Genomic DNA, 21163 nt, shown 5'->3' with positions numbered 1-21163 from the left:
TACAGATATTGCAGTATTTCAGAATGTATTTGGCCAAAGTACATCCAGGTTTATTGTCACTTAAAGTTTCTCTAAACAAATCTTTAGAATCTAGGAATTTGTAGGTCTAGTACAGTGCTTTGAATGGTAGACCCATAGTAAGTTTTTGTTAATCAACAAATATTTCTATAAAAGCAGATTTGACTAATAACCTGTGTCTATTTTCCTTTTAGGTTTAAATTTTTGAAATTGAAGTAGGTCTACACGTTAGGAACTCATGTCTTTTCTTGTAAGTAAACCAGAGCGAATTAGGGTGAGTGCTTCTCTTCTTCTGGCTTTACTATTTTTTATTTTCTGAAAAGCAGTGTGTTTGGCAGATATTGTAGGAGGTTTTTTGGGGTTTTTTTTTATGTAATGTTCAGAATCATACAGAAGTGAGGGATGTAGAAAGTAAAGCAGGTATTGCAGCCTCCACTCCTAAGAAAAGAACTTGCAGGGACTTCCCTGGTGGCACATTGGTTAAGAATCCACCTGCGAATGCAGGGGACACGGGTTTGAGCCCTGGTCTGGGAAGATCCCACGTGCTGCAGAACAACTAAGCCTGTGCACAACTACAGAGCCTGTGTGCCACAACTACTGAAGCCCGCACGCCTAGAGCCCGTGCTTTGCAACATGAGAAGCCACCACAATGAGAAGCCCGTGCACTGCAACGAAGAGTAGCCCCCACTCGCCACAACTAGAGAAAGCCTGCGTGCAGCAGTGAATGCAGCCAAAAATAAATAATAAATAAATTTTTTAAAAAAAGGAACGAATTTGCAGGCAGAGGCTGACCAGAGACATAGAATATACCCACCAGCTTGTCTGATAGAGAAGAAACAAGGTGGCTTATTTTATGATTATCAGTCATTCAACATTAAATGAGTTGCTTGCCCTTTTCAGTGTAGATGTGTACCCACTAATGATCTGCCTATTTCCTACATGTTTTCAGTGAGTTTGTGTGCTTTAAAAATCAGCATTGGACTTCCCTGGTGGCTCAGTGGTGGGGAGTACGCCTGCCAGTGCAGGGGACACGGGTTCGAGCCCTGGTCCAGGAAGATCCCACATGCCGCAGAGCAACTAAGCCTGTGTGCCACAACTACTGAGCCTGTGCTCTGGAGCCCATGAGCCACAACTACTGAGCCTGCATGTCACAACTACTGAGCCTGTGCTCTAGAGCCTGTGAGCCACAACTACTGAGCCTGTGTGCCACAACTACTGAGGCCCGTGTGCCTAGAGCCTGTGCTCCGCAACAGGAGAAGCCACCTCAGTGAGAAGCCCACGCACCACAACAAAGAGTAGCCCCCGTTCACTGCAACTAGAGAAAGCCCACGCGCAGCAACAAGGACCCAATGCAGCTGAAAATAAATTAATTTAAAAAAAAAATCAGCATCAGATTGTAGTCTTTGGAACACTTTTTTGAACCTGGGCCCTTGGCAGTGAAGGCACGGAGTCCTAACCACTGGACCACCAGGGAACTCCCATCATAGGTTTTAATTGAAGGCTTTTTGAAAAATTTTATTACACCTGAGAACTTCGCTAGCTAAGATGACCTCAAGAACAAATACTGGGTTTAGCTTCTTTACAAGCTTCCTAAATGATTTCCTAGAAGACTGTCTTGTTTATTATCAAGTACTTAATTTCTAACTGCTGTAGTAATTATTTAAAAATTCTGTAACACTGTATGTGTACTGTGAGACATTGTGAATATACCACTTTCTCTTTTTTTTTCTCTTTTGGCCGCACGGCTTGTGGGATCTTAGTTCCCCAACCAGGGACTGAACCCGGGCCACAGCAGTGAAAGCCTGGAATCCTAACCACTAGGCCACCAGGGAACTCCCTTAATATACCACTTTATTTAAATATTAAGGTGTAAATTATATTTTGTGTTCCAGTGAATATAAATTTTTTATATCAATTTTTTTAAATTTACGGTGTTCTTTTTTTAATTTGGAAAAAATTGATATAGAGAATGATGTTATAAATTCATAGTCCATATTATGCAACTTATTTCTGAATGTTCCTTAATCTTTCTTTTTCTTATGTTTATGAGATAAGAATAATTTATATTGGAAAGAGTAAACCTCGCTATTAATTAAGAGAAACAAAACAATCCCTCTTTAGCCTGAACTCTACCCAGTGGAAAGAATACCCCTAAGCCAAGCTTTAATACCAGCCCTTGAGTGAAATATAACCTTGATCCCATTGCTTTTATGTATGAGCTTCTTTTCTATTTCAACCTAACCTGATTCAGGTGAAACCAGACCGCTGATCAGTATGATGGAAATCCAATACTAGTTTGAAATAGTCCAGTAATGGGAACCATAGATTAGTCATGCTAGTTTGGTCCTTGTAAACTTGGTAGAAAATGTAAACGTTGGTGATGTCTTTAGAAATCCTAGTGGATGAAAGAATATGCAGTCTGCTATTTCCTTTTACAAACTAATAGAGGCTTGTGAAAAACTGTTTCATCCCTATTTTCTGTGTGTGAATTCTAGTATTTTTCAAATTGGCATTAATGATCCAAAGCATCTGTAGTAGACATCCATGGAATGAATAAGATGGAACCAAAAGGCAGTTTTATATATAGGAAGGACAAAAGCATTCTTCATTATTAGGGCCAGTACTACTTATTTCTCATCTGTCAGATTTAAGAATTGTTCATCAAACTAGGCAAAGAAGAATAGAGAAAGGAATTAATCTATTGTTTTCAGTTGATTTAAATCCAAGATTTTCAAAACTTTTCCATAGAAATGTAGCTTAACTGTACTGCATGATTCGCTTTTTGTAGTTGTCTTTTTGTCTGTCTATCTAATGGCTGATAGCTAATTTTTTGTGGCTTGGAAGAAATACTAATTCTCTTTGGGGTTTTCCTCTTTAGCGGTGGGTCTCGGAAAAGTTCATTGTTGAGGGCTTAAGAGATTTGGAACTATTTGGAGGTAAGTACAGTATGGCATTTAGCCATCACTTCAGGATAAATATCGCTGCCTTTTTTGTTGATTAAATCAATTTATAGAAATTAGCAATTTAAGGGCAAGTTGTTATATTTGTTTGGCTACAACTGTTATATTTACTTGGCTCCTTTTTGAATCCATGCTTTCCCCAAAATTTGAGGACTAATCTGGCAGTTGTCCTTGGCCTGTCTTGATTGTTAGAAAGCCAGTATTTACTTAAAAGCACACGTGTTTCTTCTAAGTATTTTTCTATGAAATACATATTCTTAAAGGAAAAAAAGTAGGTGTTTAAAAGTCTCTAGCCTTGAAGATTTAAAAAATAAAATTATAGTCAGGACAAAGGTAGCAGTGATATAAAAGTTATGGTTTTTCTGATCAATCTAGTTGACTCATCTTTTCATGAGACTTAGAGACTAGAGAAAAAAAAATCTGTCAGGACAAAAACACTGACTTCCTGTTGTAAAATCTAAATGTTGATTCAGAAGTAAAGTAGGTTTGCAACTTTGAGGTTTAACAAATCCAGGCACTCCCCTTTGGCTATTTTCCAACTGAGCTGTTTTGGGAACTGTGATCTTGACCTAAGGCAAGAAAAATTCTTTTTCTATAAAAATAATAGTTGTAAAGCCCCTTTCTTTTTATCTGTATACCATGATACTCTCTTCAGCTCCTATAGCTAAAGAAATAGGTTATCAGATAGAGTATGTTGGTTAACTGATCCAAACTACCTCGAGAGGCTTGAGTAATTGAAAACTCAAACTTGTTAGTTACTAGGTGGCACCTATTAATTTATCTTCCCTACTACCACTCAAAGAACTTCTGGAGTTGAATTGTTCATAAACTTTGTCAAAGGGTTTTTATAGAAGACAAATAAGAGTTTAGAAAAATGATGAGTTATTTTTGTTTTGGTTATAAAGAATAAAAATAATCTGCACAGTAAAGGAAAGGCTAATGGAACAAAAACACTATGTTCTGGTGCTATTCTCATTTTTTTCCCCATCATTCATGGCAATACAGTGGTTTAAAAGTAAACATTGGCATTGATGGAAATTGAGTTGGAAGTCCAGTTTACATTAATTAGCTAAAAATATTCCAGTTATGTGAATTAGATGAATGGATTTTGGTTTCAGTGTCTTGAGTGTAGGATCTCTGGATGTCTTTTGATAATTCCCTAGTCTCTGATCTGAGGAGGATGAAGAGATTGTTCTGTATATTGTTTGCAGCTTAATGAAGTGTATGTTACCAAGGTGATTCAGCTTGGAATTTGCCTTCTGCTCTAAGAAGCCTTGGTTTGATTTCCTTTTACCTATTCACCTGGCTTCTTATCTTTGACTTGTAAGAAGCCCCTCTTAAGCACCCACTCCTGCCATTTGTGTACCAGAAAACTGATGTCCATGGCACACACACAAAAATCTTATTTTGATAAATTGAGGCTAATGTACTGTGCACCCAATATCTAGCAATATAATTTAAGATATTTGGAGACGTGTAATCATTCCAATACTTTACAGTTAAAATCTTTACTTTGATCACTTTTCAGAATAGAGAAAATAGAAGGCACAGATACAGAATTTGTCTTCTTTTGGAGCAGAAAGTCATTTAAGTTGTCCTTTGCTTTATTCATATTCATCACGAGTAGCAGGGGGCCACAAAGCCCTTTTGCTTTATTTTCATTTAGAATAGAATGTATCTGACTGGAGAATCAAATTGGGTAAATGGTCCCACAAACACATGTTACTGTATTAAAACTTTTTTTTCTTTTTTTTTGGCAAAACTGTTTTCGAGTCCCTGCACTCCCCGGGAAATAGCCAACCATGTATATAATTTTATAACGAATTTTTTGTTCACATTATAAGACTGAAACTAGCCTATTGAAAGTAACATTGTGTGCTGATGGAAAGTAATTGTATGACCAGAACTATAGCAGTTGAGTTGTACTCAGTAAAGAATACCCGTAGAATAAGAGCCTTGCCAAGTTTTGAAGAGCCATAGATTCATGTTTAAAACTCCATCTATCTGCAGCATTTTTACTGTGGATCTCTGGGTGTGTGTGTGTGTGTGTGTGTGTGTTTATATGTAGCACTGCAGGCACTTTTTGCTGTAATGATTCTTAAGTGGTTTCCATTAGTAAATGTAGTCCTAAGTGCAGTAATTGCTGTTCTGAATGTGGGTGTGTCTTCTTCCAAAACCCAAAATGCCAACACTCGATCTCTCCACTCCAGAGCAGCCTCCGGGTGACACTCGGAGAAAAGTAAGTGATTTTCCAGGCTCTAGTACTGTGGCTTGTTGCATGGAGGTGACTTGTGGAATGTTGTATGTTTTTTTGGTTGGCTTATCATTTTATGTTTCTGCTCATCTGTCATTGAGTTTTATATGTGGTATAATTCTTCTACTTGTGGGGACTTAGGTTTCACCCTAGAGAGATTCTGATGTGTACTTTGAAAACTGAAAAACTCTCAGGCACTTTTTCTCTCTCCTCCCCTTTGTAGCCCTACCAGTCACCTGCCACCCCCTCCAAAAACTAAAAGGGACAGTTTCAACACTCTGACATGTGGTTATCTTTCAGTGGCTAGTAGTACTAAATTTCCCATCCTTAGTCTATTAATAATAGATTTCAGTCCACAGAGGTAATATAGATCTCTGTCTAGATTATAAGGCAGGACGTCGAATCTAGTTTAAAAACAAAACCCCATGTTTTAAAGTACAAAACAGAAAATGTATTTTTTTTGGCAGAAGTTTCAAGACTCTTGCCCTGCTTCTTACTCTTCTAGTTTATTTTACCAGTGGAAATAACAGCAGCGTACCAAGCTGCTTATTTTTTTTTAATTTATTTATTTGTTTATTTATTTATTTATTTTTGGCTGCCTTGGGTCTTCGTTGCTGCACGCAGGCTTTCTCTAGTTGGGGCAAGCGGTGGCTTCTCTTGTTGCGGAGCATGGGCTCTAGGGCGCGTGGGCTTCAGTAGTTGTGGCATGTGGGCTCAGTTGTTGTGGCTTGCAGGCTCTAGAGCGCATGCTCAGTAGTTGTGGCGCATGGGCTTCGTTGCTCCGCAGCATGTGGGATCTTCCCGGACCAGGGCTCAAACCTGTGTCCCCTGCATTGGCAGGCGGATTCTTAACCACTACGCCCCACCAGGGAAGTCCCCAAGCTGCTTTTGATACTGTGAATCAGTGTCTTATACAGAGAGGATAAGAGCCCTTTTCTCCATAGACTTCTTCCTCTTTTCAGATAACAGACCTTTGTACCTTTTGCAGGCAGCTCCAAGGTGAGCGAAGGGTAAGGCTGCTGACTAGGAATTTCTTTCTGAGTAAAGCTTGGCTGCGCTTTACTAGCCAAGAGCACTTCACTATCAGATCCTAATATTTTCCAGTCAGGAGACCAACAATGTGCCCTATAGGATCAGTTGGGTATTTTTCCAGAGTACAGTGCCAATTATATATAGTTCTTATATTTTCACAGGTGTCAAAAGTTATCCTGTGTGAAACCTTTGGGAGGTTGAATGTACTTATTTGTTGGACATTTCATAAATATTGTGTTTGTGTGCTTTATTGTATTTTGTCTTTAAACAAGCTCTTTAAACAAAGTTATCATTTTATGGTCATTTCTGGATAGCAGTAGCTTATGTATTTTTCAAATGCTTCAAAATGAACAAAGTGCTTTTCATGGTGGGGGAAACTAATTTGATAGAATTAGTTTCTTTCTCTAGGCAATTTGAGATTGTACATTATACTAATATAACTGTGCCATGCTATGTTTAACGAGAATGGGCTAGATATCTCCTTTTCATCTGAATTTTGACCTTTTCTAAATCTGAAGCAGTATAATGGACTAACCTGCCTTTCTTGTGGTAAAACCAGACCAAATCTCTTCCTTTCAAAATATTGCCTTTGTTTGTTTTCCTAAATAAAGGTCGCCTTCTGTCTGAGTTCAGACTGTAGAACATCCACAAAGTAGAAAGCATCCATTTTAGGGTCATTTCCAGGGAGTTGGGGGCAGGGTAGAGGGGTCACAGCAACCACCAGACTAGTTCATTTCATGCGATTCTGGATTGCCCAATGAACTCATATTCCCAATTACCTAAAGAATTTCATTTTCTAAACCTAACACTTTGAAGTAGTTTTCCATAGTCAACAAAGACAGTAGAAATATTGTCAAGTTATGAACGAATCATATCAGTAGTTTAATGAATCATTTCTCACCTAGGCTCAACAAAAGTGTGGCTTTAGTGTGTAGCCTGGTAGGTAGTAGGTCTTACGTGCGCTCCTGGCAAGGAAAAGGGAGATAGGTAATTTTAAGAAAAAAGTATCCTATATGTAGTTTCTCCAAAGGGAGTTATTTAAAGTGCATATAAAAGAATTTTTTAAAATCTCAGGTCTCAGCTGTCCCTCATAGTCCGTTTCTTTTTCAAATTAGAGAAACAAGGAGTTTGCCTAGAGATCAGAGGAGAGACCTTCAAATACAAAGTCGTTCTAGGTTTGTTCTCATTGGGGCCATATTGTTACCTGCTAAAAAATGCAGTACTTTCTCACATGCAGGTGTCAGATTCTGATCTGTGAAGTTCTGGTAATGGGGGAGCTAGGGAATGTGTTGTAGGAGGGCTGGCATTTGCAGTATAAGTCAGCATGTTGAACTGTCTCCAGTGGAACCGACTGGTACGTTTGCTCTCCTCTTCAGCCCATGGGAATAACAAGGTCATGGGCAGAAAACCTCCTGAGTTCAAACGTTGCTTAGATGATGACTTTTTAAGTAGATGCCAGCACCGTTGTAGGCATTGGGGAATACATCAGTGAAAAAGACAGACAGGCCCTGCCCCGACAGAGCTTGCATTCTAGCAGAGAAGACAGGCAATAGACAAAATAAACTGCAGTGACCACTACGAAGAAAATCAAGCAAGATGACCTAATAAAGTGACTGGGAGCTACTTTACTTGGCAGGACAGAGTCTTCAATGAATAGGTGACATTTAAATTGAGATCTCAAGGACGAGGAGAAGCAGCGATGAGAAAATGGTAGGGCAGGAGCGTTCCAAAGGGACAGCTGGTGCGAGTTTGCTAAGACTGCTGGTTCATGGGGGTCAGGTGCAGTGAGTCAGCGCAGCCCTGTGTGGGGTGAAGTCGTGGAAGTAGGCAGCGGCCGGATCGTGTGGATCCTCACAGGCCAGGGTAGGGGGTGTTGGGTCTGAAAGCAAGCCCCTGAGTTTTGTGTTAACTGGGGACACTGATTTTATTGAGGGCAGGTCGATACTTGAGAAAACAGCAAAGCAGAGCAAGGGTATGTGCAGCGGGCTAGAGGTATAAGGTTAAGACAGGACTCTCCAAAGTTAGCTTAGCCTGCAGCGAAACTCTCAACAGCTGGGGAGTCGCCATTTCGGAGCTCTTGGTTTAGGCTTTTTGCTCAAATTGTTACCGAGTCCAAGCTCGCTCTGCTCGCCGCACAGCAGGTCAATAACTCGGGAGACGAGGTGTTGAGGCGAGGGATATGACTTCATTCGTAAAGCCGGCAGACCGAGAAGATGGCAGACTAGCGTCTCCAAAAAAACCATCGTATCGGAGTCTGGATGCCAGTTTCTTTTATAGAACAGAGCGGGGAGGAGATGAGGAAGTAAAGTAAAAAGGCCGTAAGTTTTGCAAATATGCCCTGGAATGGCCAGCCTCGGGGAGGGGATGTGTTCGTTTCTTCTTTCTTGCCGCCATCCACAGGTGGACAGGGTCAGGATGCTTCCCTGAACAAAGGCACTTTGGTTTAACATTCAGGCAGAGGGGCAGGTTCCCTGAGGCAGGCCACTGTGTATAGACAGTATCCTTTAGTGAACAAAAGCGATGGAAGCAAAGGTTAAAGTAAAAGATCCAACGTGGAGTCAGATTTGGCGCTTCCCTGTTACAACATCTGTACTCCATTTTGTTCCTTGATCGTCTGTATCCCTCTCACCTGTGTGAGGCACCGGCCTGGCACCAGTATCTTGTTTTGAAGACAAGATAGTTTCAAGAAGCTACAGTGGCTATTAAGTCATCCTAGAATCTGTTTTCAGAGCATTTGGAAGCACAGACACCTGTAAAAAACAAAATCAAACCAACTTTAACTATCAATCAAGCCCTATTTAGGAGTCTCTGTTTTCTCTGTTTTTCATCTTCTTTGCTGAACAGGAGAGTGACCAAAAAGTAGACAGCAAAAGAGAGGGGGGAAGAACAGAATTCATATTTATTGAACACCTGTGATACACCGAGTAGCGCCAAGCTCTTTACATACTTTATCTCATTTCATAGTCACAGCAACCCTATGAAGTGGGAATTGTTCCACTGATGAGATGATGAAGATCCCAGGGCTTAGAGGGACCTGCCCAGGGTCACAGAGTTCAAGTTCAAGTTCTATCCCTGGCCCCTCAGCCTAGAGTCTTCACATTATACCATATGTTTTACTTAAAACAGCCTTTCCCAAATCATCTTCCCCCAAATTTAACAGATGTTAGGCACAAAAGACTTCTCTGGACAGGTATCTTTGGGAAATATTAGGTTAAACAAAGTTAAACTTTGTCAAATTACAGAACTTCTCAAAGCCCTTAATGTGGGAGGACCCCTTGTGATTGTCCTTGAGAAAGAGAGTGCTGCATTTTGTAACTTAATTGGACGTGTAAGCATTTTTCATGCGTTAACTGGCAGATCCGTGTTCCATGGGGCCTCCTTTGGGGAAATCCTGCATTAAAACAACTAGGTAGAAAAGTGGACAAGAGACAGAAAGAGGCATTTTCACTCTGGAGAAAACCCACGTAGCCAATAAATACATGAAAAGATGCTCAACTTCATTAGCACTCGGAAATGTAAATCAAACCCACAATGAGACTGGCAAAAATGAAGTCTGAATATACCAAGTGTTGGGGAAAAGATGGATCAACAAGAACATACACGTATTGCTGGTGGGAATGTAAATTGATACAACCATTTGGAAAACGTTTGGCATTTTCTTCTAAAGTCCAATGTTCATATACTCTGTGACCTCCAGTTCCACTCCTAGGTGTAAGCTTTAGCGTAACTCCTGCATATATGTGTCAAGAAACACATTCAAGTGTGTTTTTAGTAACACAGTTCATAATAGCAGGATGAAAAGTAACCGCAAAAGCCCATCAGCATTGGAAGGATAAATTGAGGTATGTTCACAAGATGAGTATTATACAATATGGCTAAATACAACAATGTAGGTGAATCTTAGAAATATAAAGATTAAATTAGAACTGTGATTTGCTAACAGGGCTCAATTTTACTTGACTGGGTTCCTCTTAATGTTAAGTGGTGCTGGAGGTAAAACCCCATTTGGTTTCTTTCGTCATTGGCAGCATCAATTGTTTTGAAACCAGATGTGTTTCAAACATCAGGCGCCCGCCCCCCACACCCCAAGGTGATACCAGCACATCAGAATATTCTCGACTCCAGCACTTTTCTGTCTCGTGCTGAGCCAAGAGACTTCGTGTATTCAAAGACCTTTTCCTCATCAGAGGGCAGGTTTATGAACGCAGCATATGAAATGTGAGCTGGCCTAAGGCTCTTTGTTTCAGTTAGACATACATCTCAAGAAAGAGGATCCAAAAGAAAGAAAAATACTCATAGTCCCTAAATCATACAAATAAATTTAGGTTTGGAAGAAGGAAACTGAACCTATTAAACTCAAGGAAGAGCCGTTGGCCTGCCATGTATTTTGCTGGGCACTTTTCCATCAGGACCTCACATGTGACACCCACATCCTAAGTGGCTGGGATCCAGCTTCATTTGCAGCCTGAGTGCACAGGGACAAGGGAGCAGGTCACTTCTGCTGCCTGGGATGATGGCTGAGACCTGACAGCTCTGTTCCCTGCCTGCAGCCCAGCGTGTTAGCTGTTTTCTGGCTTCACTTGGAAATGTCAGGGAATGATTGGTCTGGCCTCTTGGTTTGCTAACAAGGGGGCCTCTTATGGCCACATTTTGCCTATAGCAAGATTCAGTGTTTAATCTTTGGGATTTTTTAGTCAGGACCTTAAAAATAGGACCCTAGGGACTTCCCTGGTGGCGCAGTAGTTAAGAATCCGCCTGCCAATGCAGGGGACACGGGTTCAAGCCCTGGTCCAGGAAGATCCCACATGCTGTGGAGCAACTAAGCCCATGTGCCACAACTACTGAGCCTGCATGCCACAACTACTGAAGCCCACGAGCCTAGAGCCCATACTCTGCAACAAGAGAAGCTGCCGCAATGAGAAGCCCGCGCACCGCAAGAAAGAGTAGCCCCTGCCCGATACAACTAGAGAAAGCCCGCACACAGCAACAAATACCCAACGCAGCCAAAAAAAAAAAAAAGACCCTAATGCAGCAGGAAATTCAAGAGGAACCCCACCTCTCCATTCCCCTTCTCTTTTCTAAATGTGCCTTTCTCCAGACATCCTTTCCCAAATAAGAATTTCATAGTTTTTAGCAGATGAGCCAGCTGTTGGGAAGGACAAGCAAATCAACTGTTGAGTAGAAGTGGCCCTTGTCCCCATCCCCACTTGTAGGTAGCGCTCACACTTAGTCTGATTTTAGTGCCAATTACTGCATTGAACAGCTGATGTTTTACTTTATATTTCTCATCAAATAGTGCTGGAACTGTTTCTTTGCTCCAGGGTCAGAATTTGTATGTTTGTTTACATGCCAGTCTCCTTGTGGGTTTGAATTACCATCTCCCCACTCTCATCCCGTCCCCAAGGTTCTCTTACTAACCTGTTTTTCTTTTTCTTTAGACCAATGAGGCGAGTGCAGAGTCGATAGCATCCTTTTCTAAACAGGAGATCATGAGTAGCTTTCTGCCGGAGGGAGGGTGCTATGAGCTACTCACCGTTATAGGTAATGTCCAGGACTGTCATGCTCCAGGGGATCAGGGCAGCCTTCTCAGCATCCTCAGATGAATGTGTGCCAGAAGCTGTCAGCCAGTTAGCAGGATTCTTGGAGACAAAACTGGCTTTTGTGGTTCTTCTACGGTTTTCTTCTTCCAAGTGTAGGGGAAGAGATCATGTTTCCAGGAGAGAAGCTCTTTTCAATTTTTTCTTTTGGGCTGTACACTTCTGGTGACCTGGGCCATAGTCAGTTAGAATAGTTGACTGAGAAGGAACTGATGGAAGAAAAGTCAAGAAATAACAGAAATGAAAGTTTTAACTTGAATTTTCTTTTAAAATCAAGTCTCTTTAAGGAAGATGAAAACCTGTGTTGCTCTTGTCCCTGTTTATGGCATTTCTCTTTTCTTTTAGGCAAAGGATTTGAGGACCTGATGACAGTGAACCTAGCAAGGTACAAACCAGCGGGAGAGTATGTGACAGTACGAAGGATTAACCTAGAAGCTTGTTCCAATGAGATGGTGACGTTCTTGCAGGTAATCAAACGTGAATGTGACACTTGGAGGGTGGGCTCTCAGTTCCAGTAGTAACCACGAGGCGTCTTTACATCTGTCTTCTGAAATAGCTGGCAGGAAACGAGGGTGGACCAAGCCAAGAAGTTACGGAAGCTCTTGGTGAAGAATCTTGGGCATTTGGCATTAAGGGTTCTATAACACTGCTCAGCCCAAGTTATATTCCCCTCTTCTTCACCAGATCCTCCTGTGACTCATTTATTCATGTACTTATTATTCAGAGAGGCTAAGTAACTCGCCCCTGGTCGCACACACTAGTAAGTGGCAGAGGCAGGCTTCACACGCAGACAGTCTCTTTCCAGGTGTGGGGCAGCTCGCCTGGTCACGGGCGACCGTCTTCCGACTCTTAGTGTCCTGTTTGCCTGAGGTTCTTTTCTTCTGGAGAAGCAAGTAGCTGCCCTCTTGTTAAACTGGGAGACACTGTAAGTCTAGTAAGTGCCTGGGGGTGAAGGCTTGCCCTGGGAACTCCCTAGATTTAGGGCCTGGCTCAGTGTATCTTCAGTACAGTTGGCTGCAGCCCCTCCCCCCCGTCTTCAATTACAATGTTTTTCTGAACTCACGCTTATCTGACGGTGCTCCAGTACCAGTTCATGTGTTAGGAGTAGTTTTGGGGTCTGAGGATGGAACAGAATGTCAGTCCCAGCTCAGTTATTTGGGAAAAAACATATCTGAGTTTGTTCTAGAGCATATTTGAGCTTTGTGATTCTTTTCTTTACCCTGTACAGCCGTGGACAGGTAGAAGGTGCTGCCTATTTGACCTTGGCTCACTTCCCAGAGGCCAGGGCCCTGGAGTTCCTGCAGTTCTTTTGTCCAAAATTTTTTTCACATCTTCTGTCCAAATTTATTTTAAAATTCCATCGGTCTTACACTTTTCATAGCTGCTTCTGAGGAAGGGAGCTCTCAACCTGAGGTCACTGGAGAAATCTATTCTAATGTTTAGTAGTTGTTGTTCGTTCTTTAATGCTTTCTTTCCGTGTTTCTATTGCTAACAACATTTTCCTTTATAATAGGAAAACACTTTTTTGTTCTATCTTTTTTTTTAATTTTAAAATTTTATTGGGTCTTTGTTGCTGCGTGCTGGCTTTCTCTAGTTGCAGTGAGTGGGGCTACTCTTCATTGCAGTGCGCGGGCTTCTCATTGTGGTTTCTTGTCTTGTTGTGGGGCACGGGCTCTAGGCGCGTGGGCTTCGGTAGTTGTGGTTCGCGGGCTCTAGAGCGCAGGCTCAGTAGTTGTGGCGCACGGGATCGAATCAGTGTCCCCTGCATTGGCAGGCGGATTCTTAACCACTGCGCTACCAGGGAAGTCCTTGTTTTCTTATCTTAAAGAGGAGTTCTGTGCCTGGGCCCTTGAAGTTGAGCTAAGCTTATAACTTCCTAAGTCTGCAGTAGGCAGTTTGTTTTCATGGCCTCCGAGGTGGTGCACTGTGACCCTCTGCTGTGTTGTTAGCAGTTTCCCTGTTGGCAGGGAATGCTTTCTCGAGGTGCTTTAGGATTGGCTGGCAGAGCCCAAGTTAGGCAGAAGCTGGCAAAGCAGGGCTGGCTTCCCTGCTGAGATGGCAGAGCCTGGTTCCTCTCATACTGGTGGCACCTGCTCGGGCTGCTCCCAGGATTCTGAGCAGGACACGCAGGGAGGCCTAGGTCCCCATATTATTCATGCTGCCACCTTCATGTTGAGCATCCTGCTCGGGGCTCCTTGGTTCTGACTGCAGCTCACCATTGCTTACAGGCGGAGCTCCATGTCTCTAAGCTCTTCAGCCATCCCAATATCCTGCCATATCGAGCCACCTTTATTGCGGACAATGAGCTGTGGGTTGTCACATCATTCATGGCCTACGGTGAGTGGGGAAGGGGTCCTGGCAGAGATGGGCTCTAAGAACTCTGCTGTCGGCTTGCTCACGCACTGTCACCCTTTGCTCCGTCCCCACGATCCTCTTCCTCAGGCTCTGCAAAGGACCTCATCTGCACACACTTCATGGACGGCATGAATGAGCTGGCGATTGCTTACATACTGCAGGGGGTGCTCAAGGCCCTGGACTACATCCACCACATGGGATACGTGCACAGGTGCTTTCTTGGGCCTATTAACCCTTTATAAGAGTGGTATCTGGGCCCGTGAGCCCTCAAGTAAAGGTTGACTGAAGTTAGTGAAGCCAGAGTTTAAATCAAGGGTCGAATCCTGCCCTTGCCTCTGCTGGGAGGGCAGAGCGTTTCCCCTGTCAGTGCTAAAGCTACTGACTTTCTCTTTACCGAGCAGCTTGGTCCTGGGTATGTGGGGAACACCTGGCATGGGCCTCTGCGCCCCACCCTCTCCTTCCTTGGAGCACCCATACTGGGGTGTGCCTTGGAGTCAGCCCTATGCTGGGAGGCTCGGGAGAAGACAGATTGCTCTGAAGATGGTGTCCAGAAAAGCGGCTCGTGGTAGGGAAGATAATAAAACTAGGACTCCTACCTAACTCCACATACAAAGGAGCACTTCAGATAGATTAAAGGCCTACGTGGAAACTATAGACTTAGATAGAAGGAAATGCAAGGAAATATTTTCGTGACCTGAGGCATACCATAACTTCTAAATGTTTTACATGCACAAAACATAAATAAGGCAAAAAATGGATGGAATTGATAATATCAAGATTAAAACTTTCTCTCCAATACAGGACACCAGGAACAAAGTTAAGAAAGGAGTTACAGCGTGGAAGATGTTAGTTTTGTCTAAAACACACAGGAGATTAGTAACAAGGAAATTTTGTGAATCAATAAGAAAAGGATAGCAAAGCAATAGAAGGATGAGCAAGGGATATGGAGTTTATAAAAGAAGACCCGAAAGACTAATGGTCATCTGAACAGACGCTCAAATCTAGTAAGAATCAGAAAATCAAATTAAAACAGGAGGATGTCACCTTATACCCGGGGGACTGGCTGTAATTCAGAGGCTGGGTGAGGACCAGTGCGGTGAAGAGGTGGGTCTCCCGTCCGGATGGTGGAAGGTGGCCCAACACAGCCACTCAGGGTCACTCGGAACCAGGACTGTCAGTGCGGCCTCTGGGTGCATACCCCAAAGAAACCCTCCCACAGGCCCATCAGGGGACATGTATGTGGACATGATTGTTCATATTTGTGGTGATGAGAGGCAGCCCGAGTGTCCTTCCTGGAAGAATGGATTAGTAAGTGTCAGACCCCACTCCGGAGTGCAGGTGGCATTTAGAAGCAACAGTTAGGTGTATACAGTTGGCAACACAGATGGATCTTGGAAACATTACACTGAAGAATGGGCTGCATAACACAGTACTATTAGGTCAATAGAAAACGCATGAGAGAAAACAATACACTTTCGAGAATACCTACAAACAGAAAGTACAGATTAAAGGCAGTAGACAGTAGAGGAAGCAGTGGTCTGTAAGCATAAAAGAGAACTTTAACAAAACATACATAAGTTTTAAAGTCTGGTGATATGTAAATGGGGTCATGCTATTTTTTCTTTTTGTGTATGTTTGAAAATTTTCATAAAAATGCATGTTCTTGTATATATATATATGTATGTATCTGCGTATAGTACACACACACCCCTGCCAGGGGAGAGAGCTGACTGGGTCTAGTGTGTGAAGACAAAGGTTTGTGGTGTGAGGGGCTCCTGCTGCCCTGTGACCCCGCTCCCCGCCCCACAGGAGCGTCAAAGCCAGCCATGTTCTGATCTCAGCGGATGGGAAGGTCTACCTGTCTGGCTTACGCAGCAACCTCAGCATGATCAGCCACGGGCAGCGGCAGCGTGTGGTCCACGACTTTCCCAAGTACAGTATCAAGGTTCTGCCATGGCTCAGCCCAGAGGTCCTCCAGCAGGTCTGTGAACTGGGTCTCAAGGAGCCCCCATTCCCCACCAACTCGTGATTCCCCAAGGAGGCCTCCAGGGATTTCCGGGGATGGGGGTTCCTAGAGGGAGGGCTTCCCTGGTGGCAGGTAGGACTGGGATGCCTCTCGCATGGATGTTCCAGGCCCTTGGCAGGTGATGTCGTCCCCCCCGCCCAACCCCGGGGAGGGTCCCAAACCGCGCCTGAGGCTCCCTTCAAAGATGCTGCCATTTCCTGGGAAGAGGAGCGTCTGGGAAACGTTTGGCGCTCCTTACATCCCCGTCCTAAGCGGGAGCACTTCCTCCTGCCACAGAGCATCAGCAAGGCATTCGTTCCTTCTAAAACAGCAGTGACCCCTCGGCAGTACAGGCGAGGAAAGTCTCAGCAGCCGGTCCCGATCTGGGGACAGGCCTTCTTGGCCTCTCCCCAGTTTTTGCTCCACTCGCTTCTTTCTCTAAGAACAAGGGCCAAGGCTACAGTGTGGAGTGACCTGTGGCTCTTTTCTCCTGATTTAGAATCTTCAGGGTTACGATGCCAAGTCTGACATCTACAGTGTGGGAATCACGGCCTGTGAACTAGCCAATGGCCACGTCCCCTTTAAGGATATGCCTGCCACCCAGGTGAGCCTGCAGCCCGGGGGTTTCCGCCTGCCTGTCTGCCTTCCACAAACACTTGCTGAGGAACTGCCACGCGCAGGACACCAGCCTGGGATCTAAGATGAAAGACCCAGTTCTTTCCTTCAGGAGCCCCACCAGTGGGGAGATAGTTGTGTAACTGTTTACTTCTGTCAGTGGTAACTGGTGGTAATGGAGCCCGGGGGGTGGGGTGGGGGCTCACAATTTCAGGCCTGGAGCCCACACACCAGGTGTCTATTTAACACATATAAATTAAGCTAACAAAGTTTTATAAATTTATAAAATGTGTTCTATCTTCTTACCTTGATCCATATACCTGGAAGGCCAGTTTCTAATTTAGAATTCTTAGACTTCTCAGGTTCTGTGCTACCACGTTCCAGTCAATTACCTTTGCAACCTCCAGCCTGCAAGTTCTACTTCTGTTCATGCCCCTTTTAACCACCGCCCTTGGCTTCTAGGCATACACGCAGCCAGTGGCATCGTCTACCCTTGGAGACAGACCCAGGGAAGAGGGTTATCCGGGTCTTACCAAGTCCAGGATGTGGACTTGGGTCATTTGGGCAAGGATTACCTGGGTCCCAAGTACCTGGAGCATGATCTAGACCTGAGAGGGGGTGGGGGCAGGTGTGTAGGCTCTGAGTCAGCCTCTCCCTGAACCCACAGACTGCTTGCCCTGTGGGGAGAGGAGCAGCTAGAGAACAGCCAAAGGGCAGCTCTAGAGGAGGGGATCTGGGAAGGCTTCTGGGAGGAGGTGACCCTTGAGACTTGAAGGCCAATAGGCATTAACTAGGTGGCGTGGTTGGAGAAGGAAGCAAGGGCAGATCACAAAGGACTTTGCTTGTGTGCCACGCCAGGGTGTTTGGTTTCTGTCCCAAAGCATGTGGAGAATTGCTGAAGGCTTTTAAGCATAGGAGTGATAGCATCAGATACATATTTTAGAAAGATGACTCTCGCAGATGGATTAGTTCTGGCAGACTAGTTAGGAGGGTATGGAAATCTATCTAGGTAAGGAGTCTAGAAAGTCTAAATAAGACAGAAACAGATGCTCAGGAAAGACTTAAAAGGCCATTTTTAGGTAAACAAGATATGGATGCAGAAACAGCAGTGTCCAGGAGAACTTTCTGAGGTGATGGAAATGTTCTATACCTGGGCTGTCCAACATGGTAGCCACTAGTCACCTGTGGCTATTGAGCACTGTGGCCAGTGAGTTTGAGGACTGAATTTTAAGCTGAATTTAAATAAATATAAATAGCTATGGGAATTCCCTGGCAGTGCAGTGGTTAGGACTCAGTGCTTTCACTGCTGGGGCCCAGGTTCAATCCCTGGTCAGGGAACTGAGATCCTGCAAGCCAAGCGGCATGGCCAAAAGCAACCAAAAAAAATCTCTCTCTCTCTCTCTCTCTCTCTCTCTCTCTCTCTCTCTCTCTCTCTCTCTATATATATATATATATATATATATATATATATATATATATGGCTACATGTGGCTGGTGGCTCCCATATTGGACAACACAGCTCTAGAAGGATTTCCAGGTTTCTGCCTTGAACAGCTCATGAGGTCCATGAGGACAGCAGTCCCCACACGGTGGGCTGCTTTTACATGTGTGGAGTCTGAGGACTTTGGAACAGCTGCCCAGGCCTAGCCCGCCCCTGGGTGCACTGCTCCTGTGCAGCCCGCTGCAGTGACAATCGGCCAGAATGAACCCCATCGGACCCACCTGGGCGTGGCACACTGGGGCTGGGCTTTAAAGAAAGGACCTGGCTGCCACCTTGACCCTAGGGTGAGGGCTCTACAGTTAGAAAGATCTGATGCCTTATAAAGGGGGAGAGACTGCAAGCCCCTTCCTTCCAACCGCGGTGGAGGCGGGTACTCTCTTGCAGCCCTCCTCCTCGTCAGTTTGGCCTTGCTAGGGTGTGGCTGCCGAGTCAGTGGCTGGCACTCCTTTGGAAAAGTCGGACTTTTTCCACTTCTTTCTTCACTCCCCCCGAATCACTCGTGTGTTGGGAAGAGTATACTTGTGAAGAAACTCTATAGGCCTTCCAGGGGCCCCTGCAGCCTAGCCCCTGGCTCTATCCTCCCCAGATGCTGCTGGAGAAGCTGAACGGCACCATACCCTGCCTGCTGGACACCAGCACCATCCCTGCCGAGGAGCTGACCATGAGCACCTCGCGCTCAGCGGCCAACTCTGGCCTGAGTGACAGCCTGGCCCCCAGCCCCCCCAGGACCTCCAATGGCGACACGCCGTCCCACCCCTATCACCGCACCTTCTCACCCCACTTCCACCACTTTGTGGAGCAGTGCCTTCAGCGCAACCCGGATGTAAGGTATATCTGCTGGGCTGGGAGTGGGCTTTGTGGGGAGCCAAGGGGGCTCTGGAGTGCAAGGCCGGGTTCGAGAGGATGCATCTGTCCTGTAAAAGTCTGGGTTCCTGGGAGGAGTCCAGAGCCCCCGCGGCAGGAGGGATCAGCCCAGGGCTTGCTAGGAAGCCAGCCTGGGTAGCTCTGGCTGTTGTTTCTCGGTGAGCTGAGGGAAGGAGATGGGGCACTTGAGGGTAAGGTAGAAGCAGCAGGATTGGGGAAATCCGGGGCACAGGGCTGATGCTGGTCTCTCCTCCCCTTCCTCTACAGACCTAGTGCCAGCACCCTCCTGAACCATTCTTTCTTCAAGCAGGTACAGTAGCACTTTCCCAAGGCTCCCTGGTGGTGGTATTTCTTGCCTGTGGTTCCAACCACCCTCAGTCCCCTTAGCTTTGGGGTCTTTAGATTTTCTCTCCTCCTCCGTTCAAATCAGAGAAATGACCATGTTTCCAAAGCCCCTTAAAGGCGCTGCTCCTTCCTCCCATAGAGACTCTTGGCTCCAACAGCCCATCTGTCCCTGGGCTGTGGTCCCTTGCCCCATGATGTCCTGAGACTCAAAACAACAGGATCCACCCCCAACTCTCTCTCCTCCCCCAGATCAAGCGACGTGCCTCAGAAGCTCTGCCTGAGTTACTTCGACCTGTCACCCCCATCACCAGTTTTGAAGGCAGCCAGTCTCAGGATCACAGTGGAATCTTTGGCCTGGTAACAAACCTGGAAGAGCTGGAGGTGGACGACTGGGAGTTCTGAGCCTCTGAAGAAGGTGCACGTTCTCCATCCTGGGCTGCGTGAGCCTCCGGGACCCTTCCTGAGGGCTGGCTGCGCTCCCACCCTCCTGGGGGCAGGTTGAGCAGAAAGGACATTTCTGCCAGGAGAGTAGGCTGCGTACTGACTGGGAAAGAAAGTCCTGGAAGGAAACTTTTTTTTTTTTTTTTTTTTTACTGCTCCAAAGGCTTTTGAGACACGAGGGAATCCCACCAACCAGGGATCGGTAGGGGCCGGAAAGCTGACGTTCCCAGTCCTGTGAGCTCAGGTGACCTGACCTCTTCAGAAGGAATAGATGCTGCTCTGGCTGTGGCGGCTCAAGTCCAAGGCCAGGGTTTGACTCACCCACCCAGGGAACGGTGCGACTTCTTCCCACTCTGGCTCTCCTACCAGCCTAGTTGCGTCCTTCTCCCCTGCTCTCAGACCCTGTAGGTCCAGAGGGGCAAGCAATAAGACTCCCCACCCCTCGGACCTCTCCCTAATAACTGAGGGTATTGTTTCTTTATAAGCACTAGCTTAAGGCTAGGGCAATCCATCCTCCTCCCCCTTTTTGCTTGGGCCCTGACACCTGAAACCTTCCCTTGGTTCATCTTTGTAGCTCATTCCTTTCCCACGAAGAGTCCATCTTACTGACTCCTGCCGGCCGCCTTGGTGCTTCCTCCAAGGGCCATAATGTTTTGCCTAACCTGAGGGCCTGAGTCCTTAGGCCGTGTTACTTTCATTGCCAGAACAAATTAAAAGTTCCAGAGAATCCACTGGAGAGTGACATTGTTGTGCGTTGGCCACGCAGGCTCGGACGTGAGTCATTCCACCCCCGGTCCTGCCATCTGAGAGTGGTCCCACAAGTACTTGTGGAAGCACAGCGGTGACTTCCTTCGTTAGCTAGACAGCCTCACAGCACACATTTCTTTTAAAACCCATAATGGATTTGTCTCTTAACTATCTAACGTTGAGAGGATTAATTTTAGCCTGTGGCCATCAAACTGCTTTGGGGCTGGAAAGGTCTGAGTGCTGGAGACCGGCCGCTCTGCAGGACCACTTCTGGGCCACTGGAGCCCAGGCAGAAGAGGCTCCCTTTTGTCAGGAAAGGCGGTGGACGGGGTTGTTTTGGAACAGGACTCAGTGCCTCCTCACCGCTGGGACTCGTACTCAAAGAGCAGGTAACCTAAGACCCGCCCCGGCCCTTCCTGTCGTCCTGGC

General features: G+C 45.3%; 1 protein-coding gene across 5 annotated transcripts; it reads left to right on the top strand.

Moving 5' to 3' along the window:
* Positions 1 to 256: 256 nt before the first annotated feature.
* STRADA (STE20 related adaptor alpha) lies at positions 257 to 20712 on the top strand (the record flags this gene model as incomplete). Of its 5 annotated transcripts, none has more annotated exons than XM_079725312.1 (12): positions 257 to 292; positions 2897 to 2954; positions 5189 to 5217; positions 11703 to 11805; positions 12207 to 12328; positions 14090 to 14198; positions 14304 to 14427; positions 16026 to 16197; positions 16721 to 16825; positions 18924 to 19165; positions 19469 to 19511; positions 19796 to 20712. In XM_079725312.1, 12 exons carry the CDS (start codon positions 257 to 259, stop codon positions 19946 to 19948), a joined length of 1296 nt encoding a protein of 431 aa, XP_079581438.1. The 5 variants fall into 5 exon arrangements, with proteins under 5 accessions (XP_079581438.1, XP_079581436.1, XP_079581437.1 ...); XM_079725310.1 differs by having other exon boundaries at positions 19686 to 20712; XM_079725311.1 differs by having other exon boundaries at positions 5156 to 5217.
* Positions 20713 to 21163: the final 451 nt, after the last annotated feature.

Source organism: Hyperoodon ampullatus (genome assembly GCF_949752795.1).
Source record: "Hyperoodon ampullatus genome assembly, chromosome: 19".
NCBI lineage: Eukaryota > Metazoa > Chordata > Mammalia > Artiodactyla > Ziphiidae > Hyperoodon > Hyperoodon ampullatus.
This window is presented reverse-complemented; position numbering and strand designations above follow the sequence as displayed.